Source organism: Sander lucioperca, chromosome 14 (assembly GCF_008315115.2).
Source record: "Sander lucioperca isolate FBNREF2018 chromosome 14, SLUC_FBN_1.2, whole genome shotgun sequence".
In the NCBI taxonomy this organism is placed as follows: Eukaryota; Metazoa; Chordata; class Actinopteri; order Perciformes; family Percidae; genus Sander; species Sander lucioperca.
The window spans coordinates 18,075,857-18,089,568 of NC_050186.1; the positions used below are offsets into that span (position 1 = coordinate 18,075,857).

Below are 13,712 nucleotides of genomic sequence, written 5' to 3' on the forward strand. Positions count from 1 at the left end.
CAGTTCTTTTCAGCTTACAAGCTAAGACGATTTTTCTTTTTTTTGGAAAAAGGAGGAAACAGCTAGCCTGGCCCTGTCAGAAGGTAACTAAAGCTGACCAGCACCTCTAAAGCTCACTTATTATATATATATTTACACGTTACTTCAAAGTTACTGTTTTACAGAGGATTATGTGCCGGGATGTTACTTCTTCAGGCCAAGAAATAGTTCTAAGCTAAGCTAATTTGCTTTTGGCTAAAGCCTTAAATTTAACAGAGAGATATACCAATCCTCTCATCTAACTCTCGGCAAGAAAGTGAATATTCATATTTCTCAAACTATTCCTGTTGTTCATTAGGAACAGACACATAACAGTATAAACTTAGAACAGTTTTATTAACACCATGTAAACACTTTAACAGAGAAGATTAGACCTCTTGTTATTCTGTTAATATTCCATATCGTCATTATAAGGTTGATGCATACTATTTGAAAACTATAATTTAAAAAAAATTAGTATGCATTGTATATGATCAAAACACATAAAGGCATCAGATTCAGTCACTCCTTAGGCATTTTATTTACAGTCTGAACTTTGTTGACCTGTGAGGCTAATTTTTTTATTTTCTTCACACGTGGTCTGCTCTACCAACCTGTTCTTACTCCCATTTCGTAAAATATGCATGGTCATTGGCTGTCAGCGTCAGATACGACGCAATAAGCACCCCTCAGCATGAGTATGGAACGCACCGGGCAGAGCAGCAGCTCTGTAGCTCGTGAAGATGACGTAGTATTAAGAGCTACCATGGTAGCGAGTAGTATTAAAGCCCGAAATTCTGCGTGGGGAGGTTGGATGGGGTGGTGGATGGGTCAGCCAACACTGGACTTTCACCCAGGAGAGCAGGGTTCGTGTCCCACGTGTCAAAGAAACATGCATTTTATAACGTTTTTCTTTTCCTAAACCCAACTGTTGCGTTCTTTTTCTAAACCCAACTGTCCCGTTCTTGTCCCGCGTGTTACTTAAACACACCATTTTAAGCCCACTCACCATCTTTCTTTTTATGCGATGGGAGTGAGAATGTGTTGGCTCTTCATAGCTTTAGATATCTCATTATGTCTTACTATTGAGTCTCAGATTGAAATGACACCTTCTTCTCTTCCTCACTCTCCAGCGGAGCATACTCACAATCACTTGGCTCTAAAAGGTTGAGATTAGCTTGTAATGCTACCAGTTTTTGCAGCCTGTCAGCTGGGAGAGACCCTTGCCCCTTTACATTGCAAAAACGTGACCGCAGGTGCTCACAAGCACCTGTTGCTGGCGGGATCTGGAGTATCGCAGAGGCCACAGCGGACAGCGGCTCGGAGGAACACAGCCCTTTCCACCAGGTGGATGCGGACACATGCTGGCATGAGCTCCATATCCCGGCACCCTTCCATAATCCCTGCTTGGCTGAGAATCTGGCGAAGCTGCCAAGCACTTTACCCTCATCAAGATTTAGATGATGCGACAGGTTGGAAATCACATAGTAAGCGCTGTTTATCTGCTCCCCTGAGAGTGTCTGCTGTCCAGAATGCTTTGGATCCAGCATGTACGCCGCTGCGTGAATTGGCTTCACGCAAAACTCCTGACACCTGTCTAACGATGCCATGACGGCTTTCTGTTCTGCGCTGTGCAGCACAGACCCGGACAGTGAAGCTCCAATGTGGTATCTTAACTGACTGAACAGGTCAACAACACCAGAGAGTACGGCATCTTCTCTTTTCATGTAATCAATGTAATTCCCAATCAAGTAGAGCAGATTACGACTGCCGCTTAATCCTTTCCAAAAAGCTGCATCCTGTACCGTGGCCCTGATGGATGCTTCAACATCCAGTGTGGGTGAGACTGCCATCTCCTGTAGAGAGTTCTGACCCTCTAGGAGGCTGGTGAACATGTTAACCACACCAGTCCAGTCAGAGTTAATAGGCAGTGCCAATGTTGTCCCATTAGCAGTGTGGTTTCTTATATTTGAAGTCTGCCAGCACCTAAAGGCGTCTGCTAGTAGTTTTCGCTCTTTAACATACCTCACCACCTGCTCAGCTCTCCTGCACAGAGCTGTCATAGACGGCGTTGCAACTGTGTCATCGAAGAGCTGCTGGACGCCACATGATGTGCAGCCGATAGCTGATATATGCGGGAAAGCTTCTTCTACTTGAGCCCAAGCTGCCATCATTTCCGGGGCGTTGTCAGTGACAACGGCAAAGACCTTTTGTGGTCCCACTTCATTTATAATATCTTTCAGTTCCTCAGCAATAAAAGTGCTTGTGTACGTCTGCTCCTTTGTCGTTGCACGTTTGTAGAACAGTGGTACAGGGGTTGCAACAACATAAATGATAGTTCCGGTTTCTTTTATGTTAGACCAGCCACTGCAGACGATGGTGACACAGTCTGCTTTCCCTATGGCCTCATGGACCTGGCTTTGTACTCTGTCATACTCACAGTCCAGGAGATGAGAGGACAAAACTTCTCTGGTGGGCGGACAGTAAGCAGGCCGGAGCACGCTGAAAAATCGCTTCCAATAAATATTGTCTGTGAGAGTGAGGGGTGACGAAGTGGCATACACAGCTCTTGCCAGGCACTCGTCAGCATGCGCCTGGCTGCGCTGATCCACTGAATCAATAAGGAACTGTCCCCCAGGAGTGGCAGATGGTAAGAACGAGAAGGAGGGAACAGGAATGGAGGCAGAGGAGCTCCCATCTGGGCCCGGTGACTGCTGCGAAACCACAGAGTACTCCTTGCATTTGTCCAAATGCATCTGCATCTTGGTAGCATTCTTTGTGTAGGTCTTTAAACAGTAGTTGCACATGAAGGTTTCCCTCCCTTCTTTGATAGCCGGGGTGAAATGCTTCCAAACACCGGACTGCAAGCGTGGCATCTTCCTGTATGGGTAAAATTAAGAAAAAGTAAAAATATTAGCTATGTATGAAATTGGTGAACTGACACTACTTTTGTGTCTTAAAATGGCAGAGTAACCAGGACTTTTTTTCATAACCACACTGATGCTAATATGGTCTCAAGTCTTTGTTTATGTGTTAATTAGGATGCAACTAACGATTATTTTCAATAGCCTATATGTTGATTATTTTCTTGATTAATGAATGAGTCTTTCAGTCTATCAAATGCCTGTCACTACTTCCTAAAGCCCAAGGTGATATATTAAAATGCTTGTTTCCCAAGACTAATACTTATAAATCTATAAATATTTAGTTTACTATTAAGAAAAGCAAGCAGGAAAGACAGCAGAAAATCCCCACAACGGAGAAGGTGGAAATAGAGGATGTTTGACATTTTTGCTTTGACATTTTAGCTAAATGCTGAATCAGAAATTGGCTAAATCTATTAAATCAAGGCAACTGTAAAGACACCCACTTTACCAGATGTAGCAACTGGATAGACCTAGTAATGAATTGACGGACAAACATCGTTGTTGACAGCCAGGCCAAGTTGAGAATCAATCCTGAAGCTGAAAGAAACATAATTTTGCCCTCCTCTACAAAAAAAGACCTTAAGGACAATGTGATATATTGGGGTGTCAAACTCTTTTTGTGAAGTGGGACTTAGAGTTTTTTTTATTACACACATCCCTGCTCTCTTTCTTTTTCTCTTCTTTAATTGATAATTATGTTTTTCCACTCTACCTTTAAGATTACTGAAATTGCCTTATGACGGTGATCCCCAGCATTTTAGCTTATAACCCCTTCAACAACTTATTTCGTCTTGTGACCCCTTATCACAGGTTAGGCCTACATCAGTCTACAGCTGGAGGCCAGTTCAAAGAGTGATTTTTCCATCATTGTGTTTTATTTGAATTTGAATGCTCTTCAAAGATTTCAAGACGTAAACATGTCTTGTGACTCTCAAGGTGATAGCAAATATTTGAGAAAAAAAAAAAGTAATTTTCTGTGGCACTGCCTTGGGACAATCTGTGAGTTGCAAGTAAATTATTGTAACGTTATCAAATTAATTTAAAGTGTAATAGCAACCTTCACTTGCTTTAAATGAGATGAATGTTTTAATGTATGAATTCATTGAAAACATGAAACATGCCAGGTCCTTATTAAAGTAAACAACTCCTTGGACTACCTTACAGACACAGTACATAAATTACTAGCCGTTAGTTTATCCACCCACCTCTATATATGAACACTATTCCACTTTCACAACGGTCTGAAAACACATTTAAATCCGCCTTTGGCTCAGTCTTGTTGTGAATCGTTATCCTGCTGAAGTTACTTTAACATTAACGTTAGCTGTTTTGGCTAACGTTAACTTGATAGCCTGCTAACATTACACGTTAGCAAAGTAGTTCAAATGAAGGAATAAAGTACGCATTATCCCGGCAGTAAACGGGATCGCGGACTGTCACATTACAAGTATCCCGTGTTACGGCCTGATTTACAAAGCAATTTTGAAAAATAGTCATAATTTGGCGAGAAAACTGCGTTACACACGCTGTTGTTTTGGTAGTGTAGCAGCTAGCTACTTCCTGAAACCGTCAAGTAAGGGAGCTCACATGGATCAATACACGTAGGTTCGACTGTGGAAGTTGCAGGGAAGCAAAGGCGATGGGAGGCGAAATGTTTGAACCCATACTGTTAAATGGCAGGTGACTCTATAGCTGGAACAAAATCATGAAAGGTGAAAGGTAAAAACTATTCAATTTAACATGAAAAGTACATAATGGCGAAGATAATAAGGTTTGCAGCGGTGAATTGCTCCTAGCTTAAGAGGAGAGTAGGCTACATTCACTCCTTTAGTTTTCTTTGTCACTGCGGGTTTAAGTGTTACAATCCTCAGCAGTCAAACGTGGCTCACATCGTAAACTGTCCTTACTCCTTTTTATTTCCCTCTCTCCCTATGGTACCATGATCCTGAATTACTTGGCCCTAGGTTATTGACATGATCAAGTTCCTATACGGTTTTTTCTTCTTAGAATGGCTTTAAATTTCTACCATTATAAAAAGGCTTTAAGAAATGATAATACTGGTTGGCTGCATGACTTTGTCATTAAATGCAGTTGAGTAAAATACATCTTTTTCCCATCAGACATCTTGACATGCCAGAAAGAAAAGCACATGTGTAGTTAATTGCATTAATTGGAGCTCTTTATTTCATTTACAAGGCCATGGTATTTGGCATACTGTGTTAGCTGGTGTGGCCATCTTTTTTTTTATGATGTCAGTGTTGTCGGTACACGATCCGTTCTGCACATGCGCAAGATAATACTGTTTTACCGAGGATACGACCTGCACGATCTGTTCCACGCTAGCCTATGGCTAGCCTCCACCGGGAAGCTAACGTTAGTTTAGCTAAAAGCTAATTCGGCTAGCTGACAGCTAGATTCAGTCTAAAATAACGTTAACTCAAACGTAATGGGAAAAGCAGGCTACAGCTAAATTAAGACTTCACAGTAATAACAATAAAGACAAGTATTGAGTGATTGTATTTTAAATGAGCACAAGTAAAGTAGAACTGACGTAACAGCTGTTATATGTCAACGTTTATTTTCAAGTTTTATTTTGAGGGTCTTTTAAAGTTATTACATGCTGCAGTTAGCCGAATTAGTTGTTAGCTAAACTAACGTTAGCTTGCCTGTGGAGGCTAACGGCAGACCGCTACAATCAGCTAGCGGTTAGCCGAATGAGCCGTTAGCTAAACTAACGTTAGCTTGCCTGTGGAGGCTAACGGCAGACCGCTACAATCAGCTAGCGGTTAGCCGAATTAGCTGTTAGCTAAACTAACGTTAGCTTGGCTGTCGACTGGAAGCGTGGAAGAGATCGTGCAGTGTCGTAAATCCTCGTACAACCGCGCATGCGCGAACATTTTGCGCATGTGCAGAACGGATCGTGCAGGCAGAACCATAGACTGTATATAAGAATGGACCAACAGATCCCGTTGCTCTGGACGGAGACCAGTGAAGGCCGTTAGAAGCACTTTTCCGGTGAGCGCTGAGTGTTACTGCGCAGCCTCCAACTGAGAGAAACAACGTAAATGTGACGTGAGCAACATGTCTGAAAGTTGTGAGTCTTCTGGTAGCTGTGCCAAGAGAAATCTCAATCATTCCGAATATTGCAGAGAGCGTAGGTATATGTAAGGAGATAACATGGACACAGGCTAATTATTGCTAACTAAAATGCTAGTTAACATTAGTAATTACACTTAAACAGCTAATGTAAGTTCAAACTGCCTGCGAGCTTCTCCTGTACTATACGGTAATTCCTCTACTATGCGACAGTAAGTCGCGTGGTTATGACACAATCGTTAGCCTATTTTTACAAAAACGTATACTACGGAGCCATAACGTGAGGTACAAGGTAATGGAGCCTTTTATACATTGTCGTGTTTCTTTAGAAATAAACAATGGACAAATGAAGTCTTTAAACGCTTCAGATGTAAAGTTATTCGCTGTCAAAGTGACGTCAAAATGAATGGCAGTCTATGGAATGCTAACGTCGGGTGATCGCTTTGTAGCATCAAAATGGCACCATAGGAGATTCGAGCTCTGAAGCGAAGCTTACCCCCTTGGGCAGAACGGATCGTGTACCGACAAGTGTAACGTGAGGGTTTGATATATGTGGTGGTTGTATCACTTGAAATAAGAAGGAACAGCTGGATGGAGACGGATAGCTTTGTTAAGCAGCACTTTACTCTTCTTTACGCTTTTATCAGCTCCACAACAACAACAACACTTCCTCGTTTTACTTTATCACGTGTAGCTGAAGTAACCAATCAGACGATAGCAGAACTTAGACTCAGATTCAGTCACTCTGCAGAGGTAGATTCTTAACTGCTGATGTAAATAATTAAACATGTATACATATGCAAGTACTGACTGTTTAAACACAAATATGTAAATCGTTAACTGTATAAACACTTTAAATATATTTTTAGTAAATTAACTCAAATATATGAATTAACGTGTTACATTAGTTCCACCTGGCTTTTCCTGCCATGAAAATAATATCAGCTGTGAAAAGTGTGAATTTAAGGATAATTCCAATTAATTTGGTTTCGTTGTTATATCTTTGGCCATATGGTTTCTATCAGTTTGTTTTTACTTGTTCAAGTTATGCTTAGATCTGGACTAACCAACAAAGACAACGAGTACTAGCCAGTCAAATGGGGGAGTAGGGCGGGTCATGCAATTGTAATTGCAACTGTAACTGGTGTACAGTACAGTAGATCAAAGTTGAATCAGGAGGTCAGTATGTAAACTGTCATGGTTGTTTTACAATGGACAGTTTGGGTAACACTTTCCAGGTGTTGTTTTTTTGAAAAGTAGCAAATTCTCACATTTGAAAAACTAAAACCATCTAATGGGGATGTGTTTATACTCTGTCTGATATAAAACCAAACCTAAGCCCAAAAATGTGTACTGTAAGTATAAAGTATGTACTTTTATTTTTCCGAGATGAAGGCACTTAAACCAAATTCATATCTAGAAGTTTTCAAACACAAGTAGTTTAAAGTCTTGTCCCTAAATGCAATATATAACAAACGTGATCCCTTACCGCTGGTGTAGGTCTGGTTTTGGTGTTAATGCCCCACACTGATTTGCTCTAACACTAAATGACAGTGATTATCTCTAGCTCGAGGTCACATTTCAGTGCCATGTGTCTGTCATTAGAGACATTTCTGGAGTTTATACAGTGTCCAGGTTTTTGTGGAGCGGTGAGTGCAGCCAAAGCAAACTTACTCTATCTAATTTGGGGGCAATCTGAGCTGGTAATGTCAGGCTGTATCACTGCACTCTTTGGAGGGAGAGTATTCACGTTGACACGGGCCGAGCACTATTTTTTTTCTTGTCTCTCAGCGTTGGATTAAGTCACCTACTCTTTTTTGAGAGCATCAGTATTTGAGCCAGAGAATTAGGAGTCCAGACCACAGGGACAACAGTAGAGAGGAAGCAGGATGATGTCATGACATGGCAGTAATGGAGGGTGATGTTGGTTTTCTGGTTAGTTGGCGGGTTTGGCTGCTCTCAAGCCTTCTCTGATCTCATGGGAATGTTTTTGCCATTTATTCAAAGGTTATACTTTTTTCATACTTAAATGTTTTGATAGGAAATTCCACCGGGGACAGAAGGAACAACACAATCAAGATGTCTCAGAGAAATAGAATTTGATTTAAAGCACAAAAAAGAACATTTTAAAGTACGATGAATGTTTTTTCCCCTCGTTTCGTTCCAGATTAAGTTGTCCCCCTAGCAAAAGTTTACTGTCTAATCCCATTTTAATGTGGAACTGTAACCGGATGACATACCAAAAGCAGTTTCATGCTGGCATCTTGACTGCCACTCTTGCACACAAGTAATTTTTTTTGTAAGAATACAGTAGTAGAATTTGCCAAATCCGTAATGACGAGACATAAGCCCAGTCTATCTGTAGGTTGTTGTGGAAAATTTGGCTCAAAGATTAAAGTTATCGTTTAAGATCCAAGAAATGCTTTCATACGTTCTCTGTGAAATGCCCTCTCTTTATATCGCTCTGTCATAGTCTGGGCTTAATCCGCCAGCGCTAGCTTTGGACCTAAACACTTTGTGACATAAAAACCTGTAAATTGCCAATTAAAATGCACTTCTTTAAACATGAAACAGCGACACCCACTCTTGATTTAGGAAGGCATTAGGCCACTCAATAGAGACAAATTAAATGGTATCATTTTATTCCACTTTATGGCCGATCTCTACTTCTTGGAGCTTAAAGCTAAAATTACATCATGGGACTGTTAGCAATTACTTGATTTATATCAGAGCTTGGCTACTTTTAAACAGACTGAAAATAGCTTTACTGAGGTCTTTGAGAGCAGTTTATGGGAAAACATCTCGTACTGTATGTGTAGGCTTGTTTTTCTGCTCTCAGAAAATGCCATTTGCTGTCGTGAGAGTTGAGTCTTTAACACCAGTTTCATTTGTTTTCTCTGTCTGTGGTTGACGTTTATTATTATAACAAGTGTTTCCATATTGTCCTAAAGCTTGCCTTCAAACAGTGAGATGTTTTTATGGATGTTAGGTATATTTGTGTGTTCGTACTGTCTTAATGTCTTACTGTTCTCTTGCACTCTCCTGTTGCTCTCAGCTTCTGTTCTTAGTGTGTTTGTTGTCTGGGAAATGCTAATTAATGTCATATTAATTTGATTTCGCTCTCAATGATATGACTGTACACGAGTTTAAACTTGATTCCCACATTATAAAAACATTCCAGGTATAATGTGATGAGCTTCATTCACGATTGACTTTTGATTTAATCACACAAACACCCCCTTATTCCAGTTTTAATTAAAAAGCCAAACATTGCTGTCATCATTCTCCAGCAGCTGTGCAAAGGCAGGACAGATGCATCCCACAGCCTCTCCCAGTAAGCAGTTGGGATCCATCCACGTCAATTATAATCCACCGTGACATTTGGCTGATTGTGATTCATTATAGTTTGATTAAGCTAATTAGCGTTTGTTAGCCCAATTATGAATAAATAATACGGATGCGTTACTCCACACTTGAATCATTGAGCTCTACCCCTGCATGCTCTACCCTTACCACCCAGCAGAGGCCACTGTGGCCAAGCATCTTCACAAGACCTTTGACATCAGTAGACATCTTTTCTCTCTCTCAGACACACTAGTGACCTCAGCTTGATGCCAATTGGCTAAATCACCTAGCACTCAAAATAATGCACTCAGAAATGCCTTATAATGCGACACCATGGCTCTGCAGTAAATGGGAATTTGGTGAAGCTCGTACTGTCTGTTGTTCTTTACCCTTCAAATGTTGAAGTTCATGGTCATATTTGAGGCTGTAGATTGTTGTGCTGTCAACGCAATATGCCTTGCGCATATGTTTGATAATTATCTGTCGTCATGATTTTTGAGACATTTCCATGCTCCTACATGATACAGCTTTGCGTCTGCGATTGTAGCGACATGCTGAAAAATCCGATACACAGACTGCTGCACACATGTGAGTCATGTCAAATTTAGTGTTTAGCAGCATGTGTCCTTAACAGAGTGTTTTTTTGGAAGTGGATTTTAAAGGCAAGACAAATTGCTTTTACACCAGTTGTCAATGATTGTGGAAAAGTCTCAAAACTCATGACAACACATGCATAAAAAGAAGGAAATAGCTCTTAAAGCATAAAGGAGCACAGGGTCACAAGTAGATCCTCATGATCAGTGATGGGAATAACGGCGTTATAAATAACGGCGTTACTAACGGCATTACTTTTTTTCAGTAGCGAGTAATCTAAATGATTACTCTTCCCATCTTAATAACGCCGTTACCGTTACTGCCAAAAAATGTGGCACGTTACTATATTTGAAGCTGTTTTTTTCATCAGACCAACTAGATCTCTGAGTCTGAGCCGAGAGGCAAATACCTTTTTTTAATGTTCTTCCTTGGTTAATGGGCAGTGCACGACGCAAGCGCATAAATGCTGACGATTGGCTGAGGTTGAGTAAAATGTCATGGTTAGCCAATCAGAGGTAGAGTTGGGTGGGGCATAGTCGGACACACAAGAACAACACAAGCGAGTCAGTCAACGAGAGAGAGACAGGTATGGCGTTATGAAATCAAGGAGAGGGTTAACTTTTCCTGCTACAGATTTTACATTTAAAAATGTACTTGAAAGTAACGCAATAGTTACTTTCTGAAGTAACTAGTTACTTTCATAATTTGTAACTGAATAACAAATTTAGTAACTTTTTGGAAGAAGTAACTAGTAACTGTAACTAATTTTTGAATAACTTTTTAAATGTAACTTGCCCAACACTGCTCATGATTAAGAGACAATGTGATCATTACTTGACAATCGAGCTCTTCAAAGATCAGTTCCTAGTAAGTTAGACTGTAATTTGCGAAGATGCTCACTTGGTGTGACTAAGTCTTCAAAGCATCAAAATAACTTTTGACAGACATTTGAATATATTTTTGCAAAGAATGAGGACTGTGTAGTCGGGATTGATTGATACTGGTTTTTCCAAGGCCGATACCGTTTATTAGTTGTTAATGAAACCGATAACCGATATTTGGAACCGAAATGCATTGACAGTGAAAATGAAAATCAAAGTTAAAATTAAGATTTTGGAATGTTACATACTCCAACACAAAACTTTGTTTAAATGCTTTAAGGAGTTATTTAATAAATTACAAACTTTCAACATAACACACAGTAAAAGATAGTCTTGTTGGCGGGACATTAAGTCAGACTCAGTATTGATTGAAACCGAACCGGGGGACAGACACAGAGCTGTAGCGGAGCCAAAGTAACACACTTTTTAATAATTAACTTTATTGGTTATCAGGCAAATAAAACATAGATACAGATAATCTGCAAACTGCCAAAAAACGTCCCGATAATCGGCCAGGGCCGATAATCGGTCTATCCCTACTGTGTTCCTTCGCAGCCAGAAAGGACAGGTGTGATTCATTACAGGAGGGAACAATTACAGCGACTCTTTCAATTTGCAAATTGCCATGTCAGTATTGTTTTAAGACAGACTTGAAAAAAATTGTGAACCGCATTGTAGCGCATCATTCTGCCAGTTGTTGGTTTTCTCTCTGTTTGGGTCAGTTTAGTTCAGCCACACTACTTATCCTCTGGTCTACTATTTGGACGTGGTCTGACTGTCCTCAGGTCCAACGGTTTTTATACTTGTGCGTTGGTGTGTGCGTCGATCTCTTTAAGAGAATAGCAGAGCCGGCATGTCTGTATCCGTGGAGAGTGTGTGGTAGAGCGAGTGAGAATGACGGTGATTAGCTTCTCAGCTAGTACCGACTGTGGTAGCATAGTGGAAATGAGTTGGGGGTGGGTGGGGTTGGGGGGGGAATGCAACGCTACCAAGCCACGGCCGAGCAACGTGCGTCGCCGCGACGTGTAGTTACATTTTTTTTAGAGGTGCACGTCAGGCTACAGTGTAGGGTCGTGTCTCCACATACCTACATACGTAGCCATGGCGTAGATTTAACGCCGAAGCAGAAATCACGCTTAACAGTCTCAAAAAAGCATTGACCTTTACTAAAGTGCAATTAATATATTGTTGGTTCTGTAGTTTATTGCATTTGTTTGTGTTAGTTTTGAATATGGACTTGTGTTGTATATGTGGTTATGACTGCAACAGTGCAACACTAGTACCAGTGTTTTTTGATAATGCTGGGCCTCTTGTGTAACATCCTCTGTTGCTGCTGGTTGAATGTCTCTGTGTACAGAGACAAAAGGCAGCGTTTGCTTGCACTTACTGTACCTTTTATATTCTCTGTTTTCTTTTCTCTGTCCTTGCAGTATGTTTCTCTTCACTGTATGACGGCACTCCAGTGAGCAAAAACAATCGTGACCGTCTGCCGGTAAACAGTAATTTGCACAGGTACAATAGCTTGCCGCTCACAGAGCGCCTATATGCACAAGATGGATGTATTGACCAACAGAGGCTAAGAGGCAGTGTGTCTTATCTCCCCTCTGAACACAACTAATGTCCCGTAAGGAAGCAGGGGTGTGAGAGGAGGCAGATCAGGAGTGAAAAGGATAGGTAAAGCTTAATGGCTCAGAAATGGTTGCTAGGAAATCAATCTCCCCTCTCCTCCAGTTGTTTCCAATCCCTATTTTCATTTTCCGTGTGAAAACGACTCGCTCCATTCAACCAATAAACACCCTGGAAAATATCACAACCATTTTTCTTTGAAATTATCTCTCGCATCCAAATCGAGATTTCCACCTGTTTTTGTGTGTGTGTGTGTGTGTGGTTTTTTTTTGTGAGGCGGGGAGAAAAGGCAGCAATGCTGGATGCTAAATCTAAATCCATAACATCCTGCAGATCCACTGGAATAGAGCAACATTGATGATTAAAGCAAGTTCACAGGCAACCAGTCTTTGTAGATAAACACCAAAGCCATTGTTTACAGCAGCAGACAGATGCTAAACATTTGTAGGGCCCCGAACCGTAAAAGAAAAAAGTGTATTCTCAAGTGTCTGAAGTTTGCAAGACCACTCCTAACCGCGTTCTTTGTTGGTAATGGGCTTGAAGCAGCAGCCTGTTTTGTTTCACACAGTGAAGTCAGGTGGGAGACGATTTGGCTAATGGAGAACAACATTTAAATAACAAAAGAGCTTTAACAGACAAGAAATGTAAAATAAATTACAGGAAATACTAATAACATTGCACCCAGTGTTCTTACAGTATAGTGTGAGTGTTTAGAATCACAGTGTACAATATGAGAGGTATAATGCCAGTATGCGGGAGTTAGTTAACACACAAGGTTGTTTCATCCTTGGATGCTTTAATCTTCCTGAGATGTTTAATCATGTGTGTAATATATAAAACAAAGTTGTAAACAAGGAGTATCAAATCAAAGTAAAGTGTATGTGTCAGAGAGAATATGTACAAGGTGCCATCATGATGATGAAATTGTCATCATAATGATGAAATTGGTGTGAAAAAAAGGCACTTTGCATTTCAACAACAGCAAATCCTTTGCAGACAGACATATTTGTTCTGTCAATGTGATTTGTAAAACATCCATGTGAATCCTGTATTCTTTCTGCTGCATTTTCTGGTGAAGTATCACTCCCTTTAGCAGATGTCATGACCCAAGCTCAACCCTCTTAGCACGAAGCATGGGCTCAGCTCACAATTATGTGTTGACACAAACGTATGCCGATAACGCTAAGATAACCCCCCCCCCCAAATAGCATCCAGAAAGATCTAC

General features: G+C 40.7%; 1 protein-coding gene and 1 long non-coding RNA gene across 2 annotated transcripts in view; one reads left to right on the forward strand and one right to left on the reverse strand.

Annotated features, from left to right (window-relative positions):
• Positions 1 to 356: 356 nt before the first annotated feature.
• On the reverse strand, positions 357 to 4,534 carry LOC116047243. The gene is made up of 2 exons (XM_031295901.2): positions 4,151 to 4,534; positions 357 to 2,898 (listed from the first exon to the last, which is right to left on the reverse strand). Exon 2 carries the CDS (start codon positions 2,892 to 2,894, stop codon positions 1,101 to 1,103), a length of 1,794 nt encoding a protein of 597 aa, XP_031151761.1. The 5' UTR covers positions 2,895 to 2,898; positions 4,151 to 4,534; the 3' UTR covers positions 357 to 1,100.
• Positions 4,455 to 13,712, forward strand: part of LOC116047245 — a 50,532-nt gene continuing 41,274 nt past the window's right edge. Inside the window, exon 1 of the long non-coding RNA XR_004104356.2 lies at positions 4,455 to 4,664. This is a non-coding gene — a long non-coding RNA (uncharacterized LOC116047245). The remainder of the gene's footprint in view (positions 4,665 to 13,712) is intronic.